Source organism: Vicugna pacos, chromosome 1 (assembly GCF_048564905.1).
Source record: "Vicugna pacos chromosome 1, VicPac4, whole genome shotgun sequence".
Taxonomy (NCBI): Eukaryota; Metazoa; Chordata; class Mammalia; order Artiodactyla; family Camelidae; genus Vicugna; species Vicugna pacos.
The window spans coordinates 114526811-114552676 of NC_132987.1; the positions used below are offsets into that span (position 1 = coordinate 114526811).

The 25866-nt window shown below is 36.3% G+C and overlaps 3 protein-coding genes across 14 annotated transcripts in view; 1 reads left to right on the plus strand and 2 right to left on the minus strand.

The window, feature by feature from the left end:
* The window catches only part of SON (SON DNA and RNA binding protein), a 32495-nt gene extending 17453 nt beyond the window's left edge, over nt 1–15042 (plus strand). The window contains exons 7-12 of one of the 3 annotated variants that reach the window (XM_031689658.2): nt 5286–5396; nt 6478–6594; nt 10826–10973; nt 13107–13178; nt 13286–13401; nt 13953–15042. In XM_031689658.2, the coding sequence (XP_031545518.1) occupies nt 5286–5396; nt 6478–6594; nt 10826–10973; nt 13107–13178; nt 13286–13401; nt 13953–14111 (723 nt within the window). In that variant the 3' untranslated portion in view covers nt 14112–15042. Of the gene's footprint in view, nt 1–5285; nt 5397–6477; nt 6595–10061; nt 10142–10825; nt 10974–13106; nt 13179–13285; nt 13402–13899 lie in introns of those variants that run through there. The other 2 variants (XM_031689695.2, XM_015249320.3) reach the window with 2 other exon arrangements.
* DONSON (DNA replication fork stabilization factor DONSON) overlaps nt 1–24366 on the minus strand; it is a 38395-nt gene extending 14029 nt beyond the window's left edge. For 3 of the 4 annotated variants that reach the window (XR_012076304.1, XM_031689305.2, XM_072968839.1), the window contains exons 1-10: nt 23558–24366; nt 22743–22823; nt 21454–21657; nt 20315–20493; nt 18980–19158; nt 18279–18357; nt 18056–18160; nt 17347–17545; nt 16396–16608; nt 15805–15950 (exon numbers count right to left, since the gene is read on the minus strand). Coding sequence is in view for 3 of the 4 variants with exons in the window: in XM_031689305.2 (XP_031545165.2) it covers nt 15813–15950; nt 16396–16608; nt 17347–17545; nt 18056–18160; nt 18279–18357; nt 18980–19158; nt 20315–20493; nt 21454–21657; nt 22743–22823; nt 23558–23863 (1683 nt within the window). In the remaining variant the exon portion in view is untranslated. Of the gene's footprint in view, nt 1–15077; nt 15951–16395; nt 16609–17346; nt 17546–18055; nt 18161–18278; nt 18358–18979; nt 19159–20314; nt 20494–21453; nt 21658–22742; nt 22824–23557 lie in introns of those variants that run through there. The other variant, XM_072968840.1, reaches the window with a different exon arrangement.
* Nucleotides 24367–24497: 131 nt separating this feature from the next.
* Nucleotides 24498–25866, minus strand: part of CRYZL1 (crystallin zeta like 1) — a 29852-nt gene continuing 28483 nt past the window's right edge. For 5 of the 7 annotated variants that reach the window (XM_031689520.2, XM_031689556.2, XM_031689444.2 and 2 more), the window contains 2 exons: nt 25612–25657; nt 24498–25074 (listed from right to left, as the gene is read on the minus strand). In XM_031689520.2, the coding sequence (XP_031545380.1) occupies nt 24975–25074; nt 25612–25657 (146 nt within the window). In that variant the 3' untranslated portion in view covers nt 24498–24974. Of the gene's footprint in view, nt 25075–25611; nt 25662–25866 lie in introns of all 7 variants that reach the window. The other 2 variants (XM_031689484.2, XM_072968848.1) reach the window with 2 other exon arrangements.

A 25866-nucleotide genomic window follows, 5' to 3' on the forward strand; every position in this document is an offset into this window, starting at 1 on the left:
TGGTTGTTGGATTTTAATGAAAAGTTCTTTTCCAAAGAAATCCCAGGAGGGAGTAGGTGGGTATTTAGATTTTATAATAAGTAAAGGAGTCTTTTATTAAAGCAGGGGGAAAAAAAGTTCTGTTCTTGAAGCAGATTTCTCTTGTGAAGAGGATAATATACAACTATTTGACATCAGAGGTCTAAGCTAGTTTCTTAGAAGATTAGACTCAAAAAATATATATTGACTTTAAATCAAGTAAAACAATCCCAACATTTTAGGAAGGGGACAGAATTTTGCTTCTGCTTTCCAGGGCTCTACTTTTATCCAGTAGCAATGATAAACACCTAGAGGAAACTGTTCATAATATAAAATGTTTAGTTCCAGTTATTTACCTGTATCTTACAAATATATTTGTAAGATTAATGTTCTATATGCCAGTGTTTGTAGAATGCTATTAGTGACATTTTATGGGAGCACTGACTTGATTTCCTGTTGGGTTGGAATACTTCATAGAGTAAAAAAAGAAAAGTTCTTTTAAATGGTCAATATTTTAACTGAATAGTATTTTTAATTTTTTAACCTGTCTTTCATTTTAATAAATATAAATGGAATTTGTGGTTCTTTAGTTTTGAGCATAAAACATTTAGGAAAAGATCACAGATTTTACCTCAGCTTTGCTATGATCCTTAATCCCTCCGATTGTTTTGCACATGAGTGCTCTTTGACATAAGTATGAGTGGATAGCCGTGGATGGATCAACATAAATCCTTATCTTATGGAATATCAACTCATCAGACTGTGCCCTTCTGCCATAGCATCGTCTTCCTACCCAGAAGCCAACCAGCATCATCCTCAGTAAGGAGTGACTGCAGAACTTTGAGCATATTTGTGTGAATTTGATTTATAAACTGAAATCAAAAATGTTGGAAAACATTTTAAAAATTGTCCTCATGGGCATTAATTCTTGGTAACAAATTTAGCAAAGGCTTATTGGGTAGAAGATACAAATGTATCTCTGACATAAAATTTCCTTGGTTTACCATCAATCATAAATGTCCAGAGGTAGTTTGCCATTAAGGTCTAGTGATTGCTTACATGTTAGGACAGTTTTTGTTTCTGGCAGCTGTTCTTGATTTGCTATTACTGAATATTTACATGTCCCAATGGAGCTAAAATTCCCTTACATTTAGAAGCTCTAAATTTTTGAAGTTTAGGAAAGCTGAGTTCTTATGGTAAGATGAAAATTTTAATTGGAAGTGAAACACATAGGTCTTGGCAGTGCTAAAATGTGTTAAGTACAGCCTTGTTATTCATTCTTCTCTCCTTAGATTCTTCTAGGTGATTAACACAGAATTTCTTTGAAACATTTCATGGGTTATCTGTTTTCTTGTTAGAATTCATTTAGATTAAATATATAAGTTAGCTAAGAGTTACATTAGAGAATTTAATGTGAAATAATTAAAAGATGATAATTCATTTTTTAAAAGTAGTCAAGCCATATAACTGAAACATTCTGTATTTAATGTGGCTTTTGTTCTTGTAGTTGTCATTTTCTGTATTAACCTCTTTACATTTTATTAATTTTTGCTAAATATTTTAAAATCATGTTTTATAGAAAGGTCAGGTGCTTTTTCCTTTTATATCATCTCCTAATTTGAGATACCTGCAATTACCTGTGTAGAAAATAATTTGCGTATTACAGGGATTATTTCCCTTACCTGACTGATCACCTCTCCTAGTAATTCTCTTTTATATTCTTTCATTGACTTTGTTCGAAACGCTTAAGGTAATTGTCCTATTTGTGTAAATAGTTGGGTTAACAAGAGGGGAAGTAAATTGACTTGGAAGGACATTTTAAATGAGGAAGATACAAGTGGTACACCATTATAACTTACGCCATGAAATGCTTGTTATCTGGTGTCAATTAACATTACGTATATCATTATTCCTGACAACTTTTTAGGTTATAGAAGTAGTAATTTGTGTTGCTGAAGTAGGTGAAATAATTTGGACAGGTTTTTATTAATGGGAAAACTGGAATTACAATTCAGGATACTCTTTTATGTGGATTTCACCTTTTAGAACAAATCTTAGAGAAAAAAAGTTAAACATTTCCCCTCATAAAACCTAGAATAATACTACACATTAGGTAGAAAGTCTGTTTTGTATTAGTGGAAACAAATAAGGCTGTTGATAGCTTGATAATAGTAACTTTCTATAAAATTCAAGATTATTTTTTCCCCCGTTTTTAACCTCAAAACTTTTAGCATCATTTTGGTACCTTTTACACATTACTGTTTTCAAGTAACATTAAAAGATAATTTAAGACTCTAAAGCTCTTTTATATTAGTTCACTATATGTTATACACACACACACACACACACACGCACCCCACACTATATAGTCCAATATAGTAGTCACTAAGTCAGCCACTGAAAAATCAGTTCCTTAATTGCACTAGCCATATTTCAAGTGCTCATTAGCTATCTCTGTAGAAAATTCTGTTGGACAGCACTGTTCTAAAGGGTAGCTGTGGTACTTCGAGTGTTTTAATACTGATTCATAACACTTGGTTTAATCTTTGAATATTAATGCTTTGTGGATTATAGTTGGCTTTTTATTGCATATCATGAGTTACCTTGAAAACCTGGAAATGTGCCTTTTGATGCAAATTCTTGGGGATCTTTAAGAGATTAAGATAATCTTGACTGATTCTATTTTGAGTGTATTTCTTCACATTAAAAAGTTTGTGAAATTGTCTAATCACTATTTGGTAACAAAGTTTTGACATGAACTTGCAGCTCACTTGGTAAGCCTGTTGAATAAAAACTTCTATTACCTCAGGAGAAAACTAGTTGTAATTACATCTAAGGTAAATTTATATTAAATATCAACATTGCTATATTAAATAAATATTATTTAAATAAATAAGTTAAAAATTCCTTTCAGAGTGAGATGCGAATTTAACGTATAATATTACTAAGATTTGAAGTTTCATCCTGAGGATAAATAGTAAGGCATTTAGGTTATTTGCTTCCTTAATAAAGGTTTAAAGAGGAAAAAAGTTCGAAGATTTAAAATGTCTTCAGAAGGATGAATTCACAGATAGGTATATTAATTTGTTTTCCAGTTGGAGAGTAGTAGTTTTATTCTAGAAGAGTTGGTGTTTTCAGAGCCATCATAACTACATATGGCTATTTTACAGTTGGAAATTGGGGGATCAGAGCTTGGGGGGGTGGTGGGTAGGTATATTTTCCCCAGGGTCTCCTCTGAGTTTCAACTTTTTAGAATAAAAACTTACTATTTATACCTAAACACCTTACCACTTAGATTTGTAGTTGGGTATGAAACAAAGTAATTCTGGCAAGGTTAGTTAACAGAACTTGAGATATATTTGTTGGGCCTTCAAAAATTACATTGCTGATCTTACTTGACAGTTTTCAGAAACATCTTAAGGCAGGTGAAAGAAATTTAAAATTCTGACCTGAAATATTTGGGTTCCCATTTAAAGTCCCAGCATTGTAATAGACTGGGACTATTGTAATTAGAAGTGAAAAGTGAACATACTGAATTTTACAGTGTTTCAGTCTGGCTTTGCGTATATAAGCCCCAGAAATACTCTATAATTAGTGTGGATAATTTACAAAGTTAACTAAGAAATTAGGATCTTTTGTTAATGAGATCTGTACACAGTCTAATAAATAATTACAGAATGAATTCAGTTTAATTTTGCTTTCATTTTAAGAAGGCAACTATATAGAAATCTGTACTTTGTGGTACCTTGTGTAAGAAAAAATTAATTTTGCTAAAGGAATATTGGATGATTCAGCAAGATAACTAAGAATGATGGAGTGTTAAGGGATTCTGAAGATAGGAAAAGGAAGATTAGTAATCCTTATGCATCAGATCTAATTCTCTCAGTCATACACCCTTCTCTACTATATAGGTCTTAAATATTTTTTTTAATTACAGTTTTTAAAAAAAAAATTTTAAGGGGGAGGTAATTAAGTTCATTTATTTTTTTAATGGGGGTACTGGGGATTGAACCCAGGACCTCATGCATGCTATGTAGGCACTCTACCACTGAGCTATAGCCTCCTCACTAGGTTTTATTTTTAAAAGAAGTATTTCATACACGTTACATAAATTATAGGTAGCCTTACCTTAGCTTTCTTAGCTATTCAAAAAAAACTTTAGCTGTTAACTTATTTTACTGGCTTACTTACATTTGTCATATATGTGTGGTACCTACTAATCATTCTTTGTGAATTTAGGAAAAGCTTCCCATGTCAGATAAGCATTTTCAAAAAATGAATTTTCGTGGGTGAAATACTAGAATATATTAATGGGTTAAGTCATATTAGATGAATAAACAAGTATTAGGAATTGGTGAGTTGACACATCAACCTGAGCTCTTAATGTTAGAACAGAAAACATCAAATACTTACTTGATGGTTTTTTCCTTCTGTTGTTGATTGAGCCTTCCACAGATTTGACAAATAGGGAATTTGCTCTAAAGGTTATCCTTAAAATTATTCCTGGACATTATAAAACATCTTAAAAAGTTAAGTCACCTCTGCTTAGCATAAGCTTTTTACAGGTAGAATATGAGCTTTGAAAGTGAGGACCTAAGACATGTCAAACAATCTTAAGTGTTTCAATTTATGTTTTAATTATGTACCCCCACAGAAATATTCTAACTTCTATCTTAAATGTACATAAGCTGAAAACAAAAAATTCATTTATTTATATAGTGAATGTATTTTTTGAAGAAACTGAGTTCTTAAGACCAAACTGTATGAACAACTGTAGAAGGGTGAAAAGATATGCACACGAACAAGGGAAAGATCACTGACCTGTTGGTTTTGTGCTTGCTTATTTAAGAACCTTGCTTATTGCTTCTGAAGGTTATGCTAATAAAAAGTAGGGTAAAATGAAACCTGCTAATGAGTTACAAAGTTAATAATTCAAAAAATTCTCAGTTTATTATAAATGACTGTTTTGTTAGTGAAGGCTAGAGGTTTTTCAGTTCTTCATGGAACTTTCTGGGTTTGTAATTTGATGTGAAAAAACATGAAATCTGTCTGATTTTGGGTTGGGTTCAAGTGCTGCCTGATACTTTATAAGAATCTTTATGTATTTTCTAAGGTTATTTTATCTTTTTGAGTCTTCTCCCTACTTCACAGAATTTTGATACATAAGACTATTGTTTTTGACTTGTAGCAACTAAAGATATGAGCATTTTTCAGAATTCAGGGCGTCTACCATAATTTGAGATAATTATCTATGTTTTCTTTCTTAGCCTGTGGACATCTCTACAGCAATGAGTGAGCGGGCACTTGCTCAGAAAAGACTCAGCGAGAATGCATTTGACCTTGAAGCTATGAGCATGTTAAATCGTGCTCAGGAACGGGTATGTAGCAGTTTGAATGTCTGATAATTTCACTATCTAGAGGGTTGTTACATAAGCAAAGTCTGTGCCATGCTGTTGAGATGTAGAAACTTGAAAATCTAAAGAAATAAATCATTTATCTTAATTAGCTAGGCTTATTTTAAGTGAGAGTAATTTGGGGCTAGTCATTTAATAACTATTGTGTACCATGGGGACAGGAGCTGTTTTCTTGAGAGAATGAAAATAGGAAAAATTACCTGCCCTCAAAGAGTTTATAATCTGGTATATAAGAATAGCTAAGTGCCCATACTGGTCCTGTAAGGTGTAGGTACTATAATGAGTTTCCATTTCCAGCTGAGGAAACAGTGTGGCTAAATGAGGCCCAAGGTCACAAAACCTAGAGTAGAGGAACTGGGATCCAAACCTAGGCAGTCTGAATCCAGAGTCTGCTTTTAACAGTGGACAGCTGCTCCATATCCCCTTCACTTTTCTGTAGTAAATATATAGAAACAGTAAGTAAATGTATAGATAGAAAATACATTGCCTGACAATACCAGGTGTTCAGTAAATATACTTTGAATGAATGAAAGCTGATTCTTTAACGATCACAGTGTTTGGGTGACCAATTTCCTGTAAGTATTACTTTTTAAGCATATATCTTGAGTTTATTATGAATTTATACTTCAAAGAAGGTAATTAAAAATTCTGTTGCTGTTGGCATTATTAGGATGCATTTATGAGATGTGTAAGGAGGGCAGGGATCCTTTGCCATATGAGCAGTTTTCTATATTTTTCATGTGTCCATGTGATATTTTGAAGAATGAGTATTATAGTTGTGCTTTTTAGTTGTTAGAGATATAAAAAAATCTCAAATTTTGTGATTAATGGGATCCAGTGACCAGTTTTTGAACTGTTGATTTGGAATGTTTAGGGAAAACAATTTTAAATACGTACAGATTCAGTAATACTGTTTTTAAAAGTTGAATACTTAAGTCTGTTAGCCTTTTCAGGAAAGTAAACCATTTCATGTAGGGAATTAATACCAGTGGCATTTTAACTAGGTATGTCATTTTACTTAATTGAGGCATCTTCTTTTCTTCAGATTGATGCCTGGGCTCAGCTGAACTCCATTCCTGGCCAGTTCACAGGAAGTACAGGAGTGCAGGTTCTGACACAAGAACAGTTGGCTAATACTGGTGCCCAAGCCTGGATTAAAAAGGTACACAACTTACGCACATACAGCAGTGTCCAAGTACGAAGTTAAAATATTTAAGAAAGTGTTTAATTAAAAGTGCACCAAGAGGCCAGTGACTCTAACCAAAGTTGATGAGTAAATCTGCTATGTGTATGTACTCCAGGATGGACACTGAAGATGGACCTGATTCATGAGACAATGGATAATGTATAAATATGGCTCAAGAGCCACTCAGTTATATCCTGAGTTTATTTTTTATTATTGCTGCTGGGTTTTGTGGGGGTGGTTTTTTAAACTGTGTTTTGAATGCTAACAGGGTGTCTCAAGGTGCTGTTCAGAATATTCCACAGTTCCTGTTGGACAACTAATGATTTCAAAGCAGTGGTTCTCAAATTTTTTCTCATCATGGGATACTTTATTACAGGTTTATTTTTGCTGAATCACTGCCCCCAAGAGCCCTATGCCACCTGATTTTCCATTCCTCTATTCCTGTCCTTCTTTCCCTCTTCTTTAGTGCTTGCACCCTCCTGTGAGCTCCCTTGGCCCTTATTCCTCACTCCTGTTGTGATCTCCAGCCCCAGATCCCTATGGTTGTCAGCTGTTGGTTACAGCAAGTGGTTGGGAGGCCCCAGTATTAGTCTGCATGTGGTGATCTTGCCAGGGGACTGGAAGGCTGGGGGAGGATGGCTGAAATGTGGGGTGGGCAGTGCTGAAGGGTGGTGAATTGGGCGGATGGGGATGGGGAATACTATCTGTGGACCACCATTTAGGCCCTGGTGGCCTCTGGTGATCCACAGGCTCAATTTGAGAACCACTGATCTCATGAAAAAACAGGATATGTTAAGACCTAAATTCAAGGGAGAGGACGGACGCCTCGTGCTGTGAAGATATAGGTACTCCTCGTTTCAGATACCTGCAGTGAGACGTGTGAACTCCACCTACGGCTGCCTCATTGTTGGGGGAACCTTAGGTGGTTATGAAGGGCTTTCTGGAGAAATGTGTTCTTGGTGAAGGGATGTGGCTTGGTTGGATGGGTGATGGGGAAATTTGTTTCAGGAGTACTGGCAGCATAGCAGTGCTGAAACTGGGAGGCTGCGTGGTCTAATGGATTGAAAAGGTTTCTTTATCCTGCTGTACTCCTGGCTCCTTTTGTGATTGTGGGCAAGTAATTCCTTGGAATTTCAGTCTCCAAGTGCCTTCTTACTGTCTTTCAGGATGGTGATCAGTAATGTGAATGGGTACCTATAGAAAACTGCTATGAGTGCCAGTGAATGAGCTGAATTTCTGAAAAAGCAGATTTTTGGTTGCTTTGAACCTTTTAATCTCGTAATATTTCCCCCTTAATTTTGATAGCATTATCTCTGGTGATCTTATTAACAAATTAATATAAAGTATATCCTCACTTTGCCTGCCGCCCCCATTTGGTGGGGGTGGAGAATAGTTACACTAATATGTATATAGTGAGTACACTATTAGATTGATTAAAAATATTACAACTTTTAAGTAGTTTCCTAGGAGTTGGTGTTAGAAAAAAGATGAAAATCTAGCAGAATATTTTAAGCTAATGAATTAGTTATGGACTAATATTACAGTATTTAAAATATGAAAGTGATCCATAATAGTGTTTGGAAAATGGCTTTCATCTCTTTGGGAATAGTTACAAATGTACAACTATTTCTTCAACAATTTTAATTCTTTAATACCGTTTAATGTTGAAGCTGAGTACTCCCTATCTCAGGAAGTTTGACTTGGAGCTTATTTGGGTATTTAGACATGTAATAATAATCAGTCATGTACATTACTTTTTAGAAAGTTTAGAATGTGATTCTGTTGCCAAATGTTGGTCTTCATTTGTACACTCAAGTTCTGATCTGTAATGCTTCCAGACTTCTAAACAAAATCATGTTAGCATAACTTTTACAAATTGATTCAATTGGTTCCCTGTAAACATTCCTCTGTTGTTGTTGTTGTTGTTATTATTATTATTATTATTTCCAGGCTTGTAGATAGTTGACAGATTTTGAATAATTTACATCATTTAAGATGTAACTGTAATGTAAATCATCTTGGATAAATTATCAGGAGATAAAGCTGTGTTCATTCGCCCAATTTTTAAATAATTACAGAAGAAAGCAATGCTTTCAGGAAAACTTCCTTTGTGTGTTATTGAAGCATATTTGCTGCTAATTTGAATTAAGGCAGGAACATTTTATTTATAGAAATGAGCAAAAACATGGAAAAAGTCACTAGGCAATGTTAAATTTAACATTCATCTTCACTGTCAAACATCACAAAACTACCTACTTGTGTTCAGAAAACTTTTTCAAATGGTCATTTGGCGTTTCTTGCCTTGCTATAGCCCAACAGCCCCTTTTTATGTTAGAAACCACATAGAATGCCAACATTCTCTATATTCCTTTTTGTTGCAGTATATTCTTAGATAAAAAGCATGAGTTTTTATTACTAGTAAAATTTTTTAAATGGTTATTGACTCAAAAGAACCGTTATTTTCTGGAATGAAATGAGTTGGACATGACGTGATGAGTATCATTTACTGTTGTAGTCTCATTAGATGAATTAGCTTTTTGGTGAACTGTGTACACACTGGTGTAAAGAAACATTTAAAGATATTAGAGAATGGAAGCAAAATTGGAAACCTGGATTACTTGGGGATTTGTATTATACTCTGCACAGTTGCCCTTTTTTTTAGGAGTGTTTCCTGGAAAAGAGGGGCGGATGAACCTGGAAGTAAGTAAAAGTCATTCTAGGTGTGTAGCAACAAAGCAGTTGGTATCCAAGCATCAGCTAACTTTTCTCTTTATACATCAACACTGCATGGCCTGCACCAAATAAGGAACTGAACCAGGGGTATGTTTTTACCTCCACAGCTGCCTCCTTCCATCAGAGCACCTTGTTGAACTTAATGTCTAGTCACACGTCATTGGCATGTGTTCTCCCCAGCATATAATTAAAAATTTAGCTGGGAAATAAATAAAGACTATACAGTATTACTACTGTGTAAAAACAAGATTTAAAAGATTTAGTATTAACTCATCAATAGAGGAAGTGATTACTATTTCCAGAGCTACCAGAATTTTTGACTCCCTCTGTTGATAAGTTAGTAACTTTTGCTTACATTTGCTAGAGAATGTAAATCTAAAATATTTAATAACAAAGGGAAATAGAACATAATTTGGAGATGTTACGTTATAAATTTTTTTTAAATGGCCATAAAGTTCAACACAGTTCAATGATTTGTTAAATGTACACCTATGTACACTCTGCCCTTTAACAAGAGGCATCATATATTTTTTAACATGTGAAAATAATTGACTGTTGACCATGCTAATGTATATAGCTGTGCATCTAATGACATTAAGTGGTTTGCTGCTTTGATGGAAATTATGGTTCAGTGGGTTGGATACAAGAGAGATGACTGTTCACAGAATAACCTGTGAACTTTCACCCCTCTGTATGGAAACTTGTTTCAGGGCCAAATCCTTGTAGCTGTCTTCTTGCCCCGGTCAGTGCCAGCCCTACTATTCACAACACTGCTGCTACCGAGGCCTAGGTATGTAAACATTTAAGGAGTTTTTTAAAAGTCTTTTAACATCCAGCTAGGTTTTAAAAGAATTCAAGTTCAGTTTGGTATAATTTTACAGGGTATTTTATGTGATTGTCTTCCATTTCTTACTGTGTAGATTTAAGAATTACCTTTTTGCTTCATAGGAATTTTCTAAGTAAAATATTTAAACTTGATTTATGGTAGAATGGGAAAAGAAAAACAACTTTGTTTGATAACAGTATGCTTCCTTCAGTGTCCAAACTATTTCTAAATGATTTCTGGGCTTTATTCATTAACTAGGTACACCTGGGACAATATTATTGACTGTTTTAACATTGCCTTCTTTTTATTTTGCAAGCTAAGAAGAGATACCAGTGAACCTAAATAGTGGACGAAAACAGGAGTGTTCTGATTTTTTTTTTTTTTGGAGGGGGGCATGAGTGCCACTGTTTTAAAACTGCCATTCATTTGTCTTATTGGACTTTCAAAATACTGTCATGTTTATGTGAAAAAAAATTAGAACATACACACTACAGTATGTATATAAGTATAGAAACTTTTCAATTTAATTGCTGAAACAACTATCAGATTTAGAAGTAAAATAAGATTTTCTTTTTAAAAGTTACACTGAGTTTGTAGTCAAATTCTAACTATAAAATGGGGTTATTTTACCTTTCTTTCTTTGGATAGGATCAGTTCTTAAGAGCAGCCCCAGTAACTGGAGGAATGGGAGCCGTTTTGATGAGAAAAATGGGCTGGAGAGAAGGAGAAGGATTAGGAAAAAACAAAGAAGGAAATAAGGAACCTATTCTAGTTGATTTTAAGACAGACCGAAAAGGTAAGTTTTTTAGGAATGTTTATCATACCTTTAACACTTGGGCTTTCATTGCTGTCATACATTTGTTTTCTGATTTCAGTGATCCTGAACTGGAGGCACTTTTTTTTTTTTAAATATCCCATGTAGTATATTTAGGAGAACTTTGATACCAAATTTCCTTTTATTTTTTCCTATCTTCTCTTTTTATATTTATTTTGGGGGGGGTTAACTTTTTTTTATTGAGTTACAGGCATTTTACAATGTTGTGTCAAATTCCAATGTAGAGCACAATTTTTCAGTTATACATGAACATATATATATATTCATTGTCACATTTTTTTTTCGCTGTGAGCTACCACAAGATGTTGTATATATTTCCCTGTGCTGTACAGTATAATCTTGTTTATCTGTTCTACATTTTGAAATCCCAGTCTGTCCCTTCCCACTCCCCATATCTTCTGTTTTTAGTCTGCTCATTATTTTGTTTGTTTTGGGGGGGGTGGGGAGATAATTAGGTTTATTTATTTTTAAAGGAGGTACTGGGGGTTGAACCCAGAACCTCATGCGTGCTAAGCAGGCGCTCTGCCACTGAGCTGTACCTCCTCCCTGGAGACACTTAACGATATGTACAGTTCCTTGTTAAGAAAACAAAAGTTTAACCCATTTCAGACACTACATAAATAAAGATGGAAACACTAATTTGAAATTAAAAGGCAACTTTTATGTGAATATATAATTAAATTTTAAGTTTGATATATTTAGAAAATAAAATTCCATTTTGTTGTCTTGACAGGGAGCATATGCTTGCCTTTGTTTCTAGAATTTTTATTGATTGGTTGATTGATTGATTGATTGGATTTATTTTTCGTTTTCAGTTATTTTATCCGATATATTCTCATTTCCTGTTAGAGTGCTCTTTAGTCTTCACTTTATAAGCCCTTTTTGCATGTCCTTTTTCAAGCTTAGTAATTGAGTTCTCTAGCCTGGGGCTAGAGTAGTAGACCCCCTGCTGACAACAGTGCTTCCACTTCTTGTTGCATTTCTTCCCTTGGAATAATGTCCCGGGTAGTTTCTTGGGGCTGCCAGCTCAATGTGATTTTAATAGCTTGTTTATGCCTGATTTTTAAAAACTGGAAAAATTTTAATGAATTTATTTTCCTGATCTTCGTAATTAGATTGAAAGTTAAGTTGAAGTTAATGTAATTAAATTGTCTTAATGAATTTGGAAACCAACTAGCTCTGACTGAATTACGTGTTTTAAAAATGTTTTGCATCAGAATTTCTACATTGTCATCCACATAAGAATACTGTGTTAACACAACGATTAGAATTTTATTCCAAATTGGAGGGAATTTATTATAATCCTGCTAATCAAAAATAAGCTGGAAATAACCTAAGAATCATTGTATACTATAGCATTAATTCAGATTAAGTTTGAAAAACACATTGTACTGATTGTCACATTGTCATTATACTACTTAATACAAGTTGAATAGATTCTTTGTGTCATGAAAGGTGGTTTATTGAAAGAAAACATCTGTGGATGCACTGCATAATTCCAGGGAGTAGTCTTTTGGAATTATGCAATGTGGCCTGGGTTTAGGAAAACATAGTGGCAGAATTGACAAATAACTAGTTGAAGAATTCCCCCTAGGATAAATGGAAAACATTGGTTTTAGATAGTAATATAGCTGAACCCCTTTGGAAAAATGAGGCTGTGAAGTCAGAAAGGGCTTGTTTGCTGGGGAAAAAATTGGACCCATTTATCCATGAGAAAATTTTTCTCACTTTTTTACTTTGTTTTGGCCTAAAGTCCTTGCCCCTTGGGGAATATACTAAAGTGAGCTTCTTTTTTTAAGGAATGGGAAACCTTTAGAAATCATTTGCAGATATCGACTATGTTAAACTTACAGGGAAACAGATCTGGAGTTAATTATGGCAATTTATGTATGTAGTCATATATTCTAGTATTTTCTGAACATTTTAATTTTATACAATTTTCTAATACTAAGACATGACTACGTATAGATTTGTATATTGAAACAGCAAAACAGAAGTCAAGATTTAAACAGAAATTAAGGGTAGTGGGAGTTGAATATTTTTAAATGATGCTTTGAAATTTATTCAGTGAACATAATTTGTTTTTGTTTTAAGGTCTTGTTGCTGTAGGAGAAAGAGCACAAAAGAGGTCTGGGAACTTCTCGGCTGCAATGAAAGATCTGTCAGGTGAGAGTGCGCTTTTGAGTTTTCTCTTGCCCCACCCTCTCCTTGAATTTATAATTTGTTGCCACAGATGTAGAAATAATTAGTAACTTTTTTTTCTTTCTCTGTAGGCAAACATCCTGTGTCTGCCTTGATGGAAATCTGTAATAAGAGAAGGTGGCAACCACCTGAATTTCTCTTGGTCCATGATAGTGGCCCTGATCATCGCAAACATTTTCTCTTTAGGGTAAATATGAATTTCTGCATTAATTGTATACAGTTATTAATTTGATGACTTAATGTTAAGAGGGTGAGGGATTAGCATTATATGATCACAGGATTAATGTGTTATGGGTTGGGAGTATGTTATATGTGGGTATAGTAGTGGAATTTTTAAACATTTAAATATGCTTTAATATGACCTGTTGATATTTTTTTTAAATGTTGGAGGGACAGAGGTGGGCAAAATCTGGTGAACAGTTTGTTGCCCTTTTACAGTGGAACCCGGGGAAATAATTTAGTTTTTATCAGGTTTTTTTTCCTCCTTCAGTTTGGAGACCTGCTCTTAATTTGCAGTCCCTTTTCTCAAATGATTTGCTTCTTTCTGGGTTGAGATTAGTTTGACTTACATAGTATGGGGTTTTAGATTTTTATAAAGTATTTTTCTAGCATTTAGTGAAAAAAAAATACAAACCTAATAAATATTAAAGTTTGATGCTGTTCCTTGTATGTTTTTCTTGAATAGGTATTGAGAAATGGAAGCCCTTACCAGCCCAATTGTATGTTTTTCTTGAATAGGTATTGATAAATGGAAGCGCTTACCAGCCCAGCTTTGCCAGCCCTAATAAGAAGCATGCTAAAGCCACAGCAGCTACTGTGGTTCTTCAAGCAATGGGCCTTGTACCAAAGGACCTCATGGCTAATGCCACTTGCTTCAGGAGTGCCTCACGTAGATAGATTGAGGTTTTATATTAATCATTTCAGATAATTTTACTCTGCATCAAAATGTATTTCCTCTTTAATGTTGTAAATATTTGGCAATTTAAGACATTGTGTAAAAAGCAATCTGTACAAACATCTCCAGGCTTTGATTTTTGTACCATGGAAATTGTATTTAACCATACAGGGTTTTGGTATGTTTATATTGTTTACCTTAGTGATGTATTTGTTTAAGTGGCTAACATCCAAACGATTGTTTGAAGGCATCCGTAATCTTCAGTGTGGAATGTTAAATAACGCTTTTATACTGTATTTTGTACTATGATGTAACTCCCCTTCCTTACGGCTAGGCTGCTGTAACACTTGCCTGTAATCAGTGAAGGGCTGTGCACCTTGTACTAGTTCACAATGGGTTCTGCTGGACAGATACTGGGCCAGTGTTATTGAGGTAATCAAGCAAGATCTGTTCCACAGGGCTAATGCCACCGTGTCCCCTTTAAAATTTTGTAGAGGCTATAAAAAGAAAGTGGTTTGTTGTGTGATGATCAGCACCAAGTCCTGCGTTTCTGTCAAAGCCACCTGGGCCATGAATGAGAAGGGAGTCAAAATGAAGTGTGACTAGAATTCTGCAGAGGCCAAGTACATTTAGTATGGCATTGAGTTGTGATATAGTTTTACTTTGATGTGCATTTTGAATTTCAGCTACACCTAGATAGACGTAAAATGATAATTAAAATGCTGTAACCAACTTATCTAATAAAATCGGCACCCAGCCACTATTTTGTTGACTATGAGAAAGTTTAAGTTTATGTTAATTTTTAGGGTCTGATAGAATATTTCATGTGTATTACAGTGGTATCCATATGCTATGTCTCTAAACTTTATTTTCAAAAGCTTAAGGCCCAAATATAAACTTCTCTGGAATAAATGTGGTGGTTTATTTTCTGAATTGTAAAGTGAACACATACTTCTTCACTACGTTACTTCTTTACCCAATGTTTTGATTTCTAAGTGCTTTTATTTAAGAAAGTTTGAATTATACACACACACACACACATACACACACACACACACACAAATGCCTACAAGAAAATAATAAATACTACCTTGTCACGACAGCTGAGCATACTTTACAACTCAATACTGTTCTATGTGGAATACAAAATACCCTTATCTGAGTTACCGTACATTAAAACAAACTTTTAAACAGGTAGGAACTAAACAACTAGGTGGTAGCAGCATTCAGCTCGGTAGCTGTGTCTACATTTGTTTTCTCCCTCTGTACAGCTAGAACTGGCTGGTAATCCTAAGTGAACTGTTAAAGATTTGCCCTGATGCTATTAGTCACAATGCCGTAACTGGTCCTAAGCCTCAATTTCCACCTGCAAGGAAACACTCAAGTTTTCTACCCATTTTTTAATCACGTTATATGGATCTAGAATTTTCATTCAAGTTATTTAAACTTCTTAAAAAGTTCATCTTCATATCTGACTAATCAAAATAGTAAAAACAATATGTTGATTTTAAAACCTTAATCCTTCTGCTTACTGCGTGTAATAAAAATTAAAAGGTTAATGTTTATAAACACTTGAATACTTAAAAAGTTACATTCCTGTTAACTTCCAAAGTGAACTTTAAAGCCAAAGGAATAAGGATCTTGAATTTCTTTGCTAGAAGGCTTTTTTCCTCAAAAGACTCCTGTTAGGCTTACTTTGGTGTTCAGGATCTCCAACTATAAATGTAGTCACTCATTTCCACATGCCGTAAAGATGATTTCCCCAGTGCTGGTGTTTGACTAAGTTGGTTCAGAGTCTTAGGGTGCAATCCACAGTTAGCAAGCTCCTCATGAACAGCCTCCTGTGGAAATTTGAATGCAGGTTAGTTAAAAGCACATCAGTCTTTGAACACTGAAGAGTTTAAATGGCAAACTGATAAAACAGACAATTTAAGAGTCTTTCATAAACTAAATAAAAAACTACGTATGTCCAAAGTTTTTAAGAGGCAAACATGGTTAAATAAACACCCACAATTTATAATAAAGGAGCCAGGCACTATTAAGTTTTGGATCTCAGAGGACAATGGAAAGAACTGGGAAGTTTCTTAGTCAATGTTGAATACATCAGCCTGAATTCGTAAAATTTATCTCACAAAAAACTCAGTCTTTATCCCTTCCTCTTAGTAACTAGTGATAATAGTAAGCAGTACAGTTTAATAACTTGAAACGCCATTTTGGCTTATAAATCACTTATTTCCTCCATCCAGCTTGAGGAAACGGCAGATGATCTGCTCACAGCAGTCTCACCTTATCTAGTACTTCATCCATTGGTGGGCAGATATTAAACACAGCAGTTGGCTCATGTGTATACAGTCCTGCAGAAAATGACCCACTCTGTGAAGATCTGAGGAGCATGGTCATGGAATGTAGAGAATGAGGCATGACAGGACCTGTAATTTCCAAACTAAATTGATCTTTGTATCCAGAAAGAGCTTGTGTCTTCACATTTACACTGCGTGCCTTCAAAAAAATTTAAAGAAAATCATGGTCACCATCTTTCAAGATTTTGTCCTTAGCTAAAATGTGTTCCATAACTTCTCTCATCTGGGTTTTCTTCTCTAATAGTTATGAAACAAAAGTAGTTCATAAGCCATCAAAAGAATGTTACACCAGTAAAAAATGTTTAGTAATTCTCAGCTTCCAGAATCCTCTTCTCCAAATTATGAGATTGTCAGTTTAAGTATTAGTTCTAGAGAACAGTTTCTTAATATGGTATTCTTTCTGACTTATGAGTATAGTTTCAATACAGAATATTGGGAAACTAAAAATTCAATTGTGTTACTACTATATTCAGTATACATTTTTTATTTACATGTGTAATTTTTTTCAATAATTCGGATAATAGTTATTTTCACTTATCCATGATCCAGTTTTTGAGACCTCCTGTAATTTTACGTAACATTCTTGGCTCTGTTCTTTTACTGGTTAAGAAATGAGACAAAATGAGATTAAACAACTTTTTCTTATGGCAATAATTCAAGTATAACATTTCATATAATTAATATATTTTCATTTAATTGCTCTGATAGAACTTTATACCAAGGAATTTTTTTACTGGGAGGAAAGCAAAAACAATTTGTACCATGTAGATATTAGGAGTTATTAAAAACACATCAAGAATTTATCCTATCAAAACAAAACGTATGACTTTAAAAGCTAGATATTAGTGTAGAATTTCCTTTGTTTTCTTTTTATTACCTTAAGCATTTGCATTGTGGCACCTCGGAAAGCTACTGGGGACAGGAGAGTTGGTGGAAGTCCTGCCTGTGGACCTGAGGTAGCAATTAAACTCTTAGAGTTGATCAAAAAATTTAGCAATGTAAAGGTGTTCAATCCCTTTACCAACACAACAGACTCAGGTCTGTGATCCATTTGTACTTCGTGTTTTTCTTTACGCCTGAAGATGACAATCAAGGAAACTGCAAATGCAAATCCCATGCCAATAGGAAAAGCAGTTATCTTGATCCTGAATCACCTGAAACCATTTTCCCCATTCCAAACTGGAACTGCTCTAGCTAATCCTCTTCACTGCAATTATAAGGCATCTGTTTAAATCAAAATGATTTCCTTTGACCATCTGAATTTGCTAGAAATTGATACCTAAAAAAACTAATTTCTTTTCTAGTCAAAAATATGTTCTATTCCCTCCCTACATTTAACCAAAATGGAACGTTTTCACTTAAAAAAAGTTAAATAATTATTTAGGGTTTATTGGTCCTTGGGGCTTTTTTCTTTTTTGTTTAAGGGTTTTTTTTTTTTTTTAGTGTCATGATGGAGAATCAGTTTTAATAGGATCTTAAAGATAATTTAAGATTATAGTCAAATAAAACTGCCACTAACTTAATTCAATGCTCACTAACTTAATTCAATGAAAATCAATTCCAGTTAACAGCAAATGAAAGGATACAACTTGATAGAAAGTACGTCTGGTTTTTTGATTCTATCTTGCACACCCATCTCCTCTAGCCAGGAAAAACTTTCTTCTTCATCCTCATCGCTGACTGCTTGCTCCCTAGGAAATTGCTACAGTCAGTTACGGTTCCCATTTCATAACGCTGTTTCCTCTATAAAACTATTGCACTGAACCCCTAAGTCACCATATGATGTGAAAGGTTCTCTTAATCACATACTCATGTCCCAAGCTTGTTTCAGATGCTTTCTTCTTCTCATGGCAATTTTCTTTTATTAAAGGCAGAGAAAATTCAATACCTACATGAGAAAAGAAAAATGTAACTGAGTTTTCTTCGATATAATCTAAAAGAATTCAATAGGTGTGCCCAACTTGTAGAGTATGATATCCGAAAATAAGGTTTTACACTTGAACGGTTAAGACAGTACTTTTCAAGCTTTTTTGACAGCAGCTCACAACACACACATCCTTGAAACAAAAGGTTCATGAAACAACACGTACTCTCACTACATCTGGTACTCCTCCATCAAGTATATTCTACTCTATTTCATTTATTTTAAACCATGCTGAATAAGCCCACTACATAGATTTCATGATCCACTAATGGGTTGACCCAGCCTTAAAATGATTAAAAGGTGGTAGGTTAATTTGTACTGCAAAAGAATTTCTACAGAACATATCCAGATTGAGACTTTTCAGTTCAATATATGTTTAGAGATCAGAGAAGGGAACACCACTAACATAAAGCCATGTGCAGTGGACTGCTTAATTACATGCTGGAGAAAAATAAAAAATGAAGAAATAAAGTAATTAATTAGATAAAACTGGTAAAAGAAAATTCAAAAGACAGTTCAAATTTTAGCTTTTAAGGAAACTTTACCGTATGGTGTGTGGTATTCTCACTTAAACCTGTAGTTTTACCTTCGTTTTTCATAGCTTCTCTTATACCTCTGGTCGTAGGAGATACGAGAGCTGTGATCACATCATTTCCAGCTAATCCTGCTGCACGGAACAGGACGGTAAACTGATAGGTACAAACGTAGAAAAAGGGGCAAAGTCTTGTCTTCAGCAGATTATATAGAGAAGTAAAGCTCACAGACCTATGAAGCAAAAAAGTTTTCTTTAGGTACCATTAAACACTTAACTCAACACCTACTATTTAATCTTGTATAGTTTAATTTGATACTCACCTGATTTAAAACACAAATATTACAGATAATGGTTTGAATTTTTGCCATGACATACAACCTGGCTTTTTAAAGAACTGAAATTGGTCATGGGACTCATTGATGACTTCTAAATAATAAATAGTGTTCACCATTTAAACACTAGCCATTTTTCTTTCAACAAAACTTACTTAATAAGTGGTTGCTGACTTTCAATAAGCAGCTTCTACTGATGAGAAAGAAAGCAGCCACTGATAAGAAGTAACATTTAAGATTATGTCTCTAAAATAGATAAACAAGTTTATACTGTATATAGCACGGGGAACTATATTCACTATCTTATAGTAACTTACAGTGAAAAAGAATAAGAAAACAAATACATGTATATTCATGTATGACTAAAGCATTATGCTGTTCACCAAAAATTGACAAAACATTGTAAACTGACTATACTTCAATAAAAAAATATATATACAAGAAAAAAAACTTAGAAAGTAATGCTGAAGTGGAATACTATTCAGCAATAAAAAGAAACCTAATTATACATGCTACCATATGGATGAGCTTCAGAACCTTTATGCTAAGGGAAAGAACTCAGATCACCACATTTATATACAATGTCTAGAAAAGGCAAATCTATTGATACAGAAATAAATCAGTGGTCATCTGGGGCTGGGAGTGGGATCAGGAATTAATGCAAATGGGCATGAGAAAACTTTCCGGGATGAGGTAAATGATCTAAAACTTAGCAATGGTTGTACAGCGATATAAAGTTACTAAAAAGCATTTAATTGTACACTTAGAAGAGTCTGTGTACATTAAGTTATTCTTCAATAAAGAGGTTTTCTGTATGTTAAAAAAATTATGTCTCTATATATTTATCGAACACATATATATTCCACAACTGCATAAAGAGTGAATAAGAGCTAAAAAAGTAAACAATTTAAATCTTGGTTATTAACAGTTTAAATAATTCAGAAGGACATAGAAATCCTTCTACCACTTTACATTTCCACATCATAAAATAAGGTGAGAATACTGCTAAAATGAAAACTCACTACTGGGTTGTACAAGTTTTTACTAATCTTACCAGTCACTCATTAAATTGTGTTGTAGGGTTTCATCATACGACCATGGGTTTGTCTTTCCAGCCATTCTTCTGTCCGCTCCAATACGAGGGAACAGTGGTAGCCAAGAAAAGGCAGGGTGGAGCCAATAGATAAGGCTCTGCTGGAAGGCACAACGGAGCTCAGTGCAGAGTTTGGGATCCTAAAATCCAGACAAAACGTTGGACAGTTTTTGCCCCATTAAAAGTAGAGAATTTAATTAAAAAAACACTGAATATACTAAACACATTCTCAGAATCTTTACTGCTTCCTATAGGAAAGTGTTAGTAACTGTTACAGGGGCTAAAATGTAGTTTATTATTGTTTAGGAAAACCTTATCTGCCAGCAATTACAATCTGTTAAACCACATATTAGAAGGAACACTCAGACACAGATGGGAACATTCGCCTGTCTCTACCACCCTTGCGAACAGTAACTATCTCTACCACGAGAGCAGGGGTGTGTGTGGGGATGCATGTGTAGGAAACACTATGTTCAACCTCCTCCCCTCACAAACGGTTCCAAAAGTAGCCAGTAAAAATGATGTGAATCACAAATCATCCAGATCTATTTGTCGAAAAAGACAGGCCTCTTTTAGGTAATCTCTTATAACCTGGTTTGAGTTGATGAGCGCCTTGAAAGTAATGCAATTACATTTCTCTAAAATCATTCCAGAACTCATTATTAACTCAACTGAATTTAAAACAGACCATCACCCTAATGGCAAGAATTAGTGCATTTAAAAAACAGAGTATATATTACGTGAAAAAAATCAGTAAAATAACCAATCTGCCTTGGCAATCCTACTCAACTGCTTTTCATTTCTTTTCCTTATATTTTCTTTCTCAAAAAGCCTTAGAAAAGAATGATTAGTTCAAACAATTCCTCCATGCAACACTGACTTATTCTCAGGATAGCTCTCTAAATTTAATGAGTAGTTACTGAATCTGATTTTAAAAACTGTATGAAAGTATCATTTGGGAAATTAAAAATTTTCCCAACTTTCTGTGTTTTAAATGTCAGCAGAAAAACTTAATGGAACTATCTCTGATATTCTGCAGAGAAGTACATTTTACACTTAATTTGTTAGCTTAAAACATAGCTATTTGCTTTGAGAATTACCTGTATACTTTGAGGCAAAGTAACTTCTGTTGCCCTACAATGCTGGATGACACCTTGAGCCTCTTCCTGTGCTTTCAGATGATCTGCCCAGGTAAAGGGCTGAGAAGAGGTGAAAAGGAGTCGAGTTTTAAGACTCCAGTCCACAGGTAACTCAGTACTTTCTGAGGACGGAATATCAGGTTTGGAGACTGATATGTGAGGAGTCTTTTAGAAAACAAAGAACACAAAAATTAGTAGAGTACCAAGAAAAAAACCCTTCAATATACAGAATTCATCAATTAACACTCATGATCACTGAAATTTCAAAATGCCATCAATTGTATAATAAATAACATTGAAAATATATACCCACTGTGGAAAAAGTCCAGAAAGAGCTACACTAAACTTCACAGTGATTATCTCTGGAAAGCGTAAATTGTTGTTGGTGGGGGTGGGTGGTGAAGGGCAGTTTTCACTTTTGAGTTTATTATGGTTCTATACAGTTTAGTTATAAGAGATACACTATTTTCATGATAATTAAAAAAAATCTACTACTGATACTACTAAAGCACAAATCTTCCAAGTATTTTTTTTTAAGAGTACCCTTTAAGCCTCTAAAACTCTGGACCCAGGGCTAAGCTGTTCTTGTAGGTAACTTATGTTGGGCTCTTAAAGGTCATATTTAAGAAGCATATACTGATCTCAAAACTTCCTCCCAAACTATTTTGCTGTTCTTTCAATTCAGTCTTCTCCCCATTACAATGATTCTTTTGGATGACATTATAAAAAAGTAACAGGGAAGGGGAATTCCAACAGAACCCATGAAGGCCATTTATTTGCATGGAAGGAAGACCCTGCTCCCATTAGGACAAACTACGCTTTCCTTGAACTGTCACCAAAGAAGTAGCTGAAGGATGGAACCAAGAAGATATGCTCTGTGTGTGATGGTGGTGGTAGTGAGGTTCAGCGATAGGCCAAAACTTGTGGAGATCATCTGGGGATTTGAAGATTCAGTGAAGGATTAAGTTCAAAAAGCAGCTAAGCCTGGAGGGGTTGGCTCTGAGTGACAAGCTGGAGTTGTCACCACCCACAGAAGAGTATCAGAAACTTTTGGGGGTGGAAGGAAAACGCACATCTACACCCATTTTAGCAGCGCTAAATTATAAACATTATACACATTATAAACATTACTACAACATACCAAATCCTTTATCACTCAGGACTCTCTGAAACTACTTTCCAAGTAAAATGCTTCTGAGAAGTACGAATTTATAAGAATATACATTCTAATGACACTTAAAAAGTATTACCTGGAGTAGTTCAGTAATGGCTGTTCTTTCAGGAAACTTCTCTTCCCATAGTAAATCATTTTCTTGATTAGAATCTAAAAACTGAGGTTAAAAACAAAGGTCCTTTTACATTATAAATGACACTGGAGTTTGCTTTAAACACAGGGACGCACTGGCATACAAGTTTCTCAGTAAATGCCAAGTGCAGGAATTCACACGAGCCCAAATCGGGACATCAGAGTGTTTCACTACATTTTTGCGTCTGGACTTCGCTATCAAAATGGAGGGGGAAAAGGGCAGGTGATGTGTGCAGCTAACAATAACTCAATAATCAATAATCTCAATTCAAAAGACCCTGAAGGTTTTGGGTAAGACAAATACTAGCAAATTCTGACCCCACGAATCCTCAGCATCCTTCCAATTTTGAGCGCGTGAGAAGGGAAGCAATGTAGCACGCAGGGAAGAGGGTCTTGTAATCTTCCCAGCAAACCATGGGCTTGCCAGGAGTAGTCGAGCAATCTTCCCACCGATCTCGAATGCCACACCAGAGGGCTGGAGCCCAGAGTCCCCGGGCCAGACCGCGGGTCCTTTCCTCAGGACCCGCCGACGCCCGGCCAGCCCCGCACGTCCGGCGGCAGCTCGCGGGGCACATTCACGCCAGCCCGACCTCTCGGAGCAGCCACCCCCGGAGCTCAGGACTCCCAGGCGCTGTGGGCGGCTTCAACTTCGCGCCCATTTCCCTCCTGGAAACGTGAGAACTTGCCATCCCCACTGCACAACCCAGTGGACCCATGAACCACAAGAGCCCCTCGGCTCCCGGGCACAAAGACACTCACCGAGCCCGGCGCCTCCCGCTGGCCGCGGGGCGGCCCGTCCGGAGGCTCGGCGGCGGCCCGCGGCCGGTTGTCCAGGCGGGCGAAGGGGTTCCGCCGGGCCGCGGCCGGGCCACCGCCGCCCCTGCCCGCCGCCGGGAAAGGGCGGAGGGGCAGCCCGGCCGCCAGCGCGGCGCGGCGGGTGGCCGGCTCAGGCCGCTCCTCGGGCGGGGAGGCGGCCCCAAGGCTCCGGCCCCTTTTCCGTCGGAGCCGCAAGGTCTCTGGCGGTCTTTTGAAACTGGGCGAGTAGCCGGGCACGGAGAGCGCCATGACGCGCGGCGGAGGCCGAGGGGCCGTCCGCCTGCCCCGCAGGCGCTTCCCGCGCGCGCCAGCCCCGCCCCCGGCGTGGCCCCGCCCTCGAGGCGTCTCTCAGCGCGTGCGCCCTAGGGCGCCCCGCGAGGCCCCGCCCCCGGCCACACTGCTCTGAGGCCGTGGGCACTCCAGTGCCCGGCGTTTCCTGGGACCCTTCCTTGCCTCTCCAGCCGTGCCCATGGCTGTAGTCGGGTCACTGGGAACTAACTGGCTGGGAAGCAGGCGGTCCAAGGCACCAGAGTAGCTGACCGCTATTTAAATCCGCAGCAGGGTGTAATGAGCCCGGGGCAGGGCGCCAAGGTGAAAGGAAACATCACACTTGAGCTTCTGCTTGCATAAACTTCCAGAGGGCACTAGTGGCAAAGTCCAGAGCTGCAGAGAGCGGCCTGGGCCTCCTCCCCATACCTCTAAAACAGAGAACCCTGATAGGAAATCAGCACGCTGGCTATGCAGGGACAGCCTCCCGCCCCCCTTCCCAAGCATCGCTAGGCAAGCCTTCCACGCAAATACTGCAGCAGCCACGTGCGAGTTACTGTGATGCTCCTGTTGGATCCGGAGGAATCCCTGGAGTGAATGAATATTTGAAAAACAATTTAGGTTTCTACGGGCTAAATCCTTTGAGACTTGCAAATATATTCAAATGATTAAATTACAACAGCAAAGGCGTAGGTTGAGAATGGAGTTGATACAAAATACCGTTATTTGGCATAGCAAGAGACTCCAGCTTTATCGATAGAGTAGCGTGGCTTCTGCTCAAAGCAGTTTCCTTCGTGGAAAGAATTTTATAACAGAGGCAAATATATAAAAACAAAAACTAGAAAGGCATCTGAATATTTCCTTTAGATGTTATAGAATTGTCTTGACCTTTAGTTTGATATTTTTTCAAATTTTTCAAGTACTTTTCAAATACTTCCAATAACTCTGAGCATCTTGTTTCAGCAGGAAAACATGCTTAAAAATGTAAAAACTTGCTTTTGTCTTCCTCGACTTTTCTTAACAATTTCCAAGGAAACTCTGGCTTCAAATACTGGAACAGGTTCATCCAACTGAGGTCTGAGAAAGAACAAAATTAAAGTTGAACAACTTGCTTCTTTCTTCCTTGATTTTTCTGAACAACTTCCATAGAAACTTTTGCTTCATATAGTGGAATGGGCTCATCCAACTGAGGTCTGAGGAAAAATGAAATTATTAGAGATGTGAGACCTAGTTAAAGACGAATAGAGCACATAGGATGGTAGTGGACAATTGCTATAGTTCAACTCTTATCAACTTAAACAAACTTGCCCATTAATATTTCCACCATAAAAAGTGGTTAAATTTTGAAAGGGGAAAAACACCTATTATATCCACTCATCTTTTTTGATAAACAGATCCAACTGGAAAAAAAAATTGTACTTCTCCCTCTTCTCAAGCTGTGGGTTATTTAAAGTTGCTTTGGAAGCGGTGATGAGGATAAGCAAAGGGTGAGGCATGGTATGGAATGGAATAAAGAATTAACTCACGAACCACTTCTATCTTAGGAAATACTTACTGGTGTGTCACAAGACACACTTTGAGAAATATTAAAGAGCTGCTATTTATCTAAACAAAATAATAAAATATAGAGGCAACAGGTGTACTGAGAAAGCTGAAACAAAAGTGGAAATGCCCATCCTATCTCCTTAAGAGAAAAATAAACAAGACAATGATTTGGTCATTTAGCATACCTAAAAACACCAGTTGATAACTTCTCCATCACGTCTTTTAAGATACGTAGCTGGAAAGATTGTTAAGGTGGCAACATGAAGGAGAGAGCAGTAAATAAAACCATTTGATGAGCAGAAGATACTAGACAAGTCACTTTTTGAAAAACGGAAATTCTGTAAGGTTTCAGGTTTACCTCTAAGACAGGGAAATGGGGGAACTGATTTGAGAGAGGTGGTGACACAGCGCAGCCTAAACTAAGCACACGTGATGAAAGA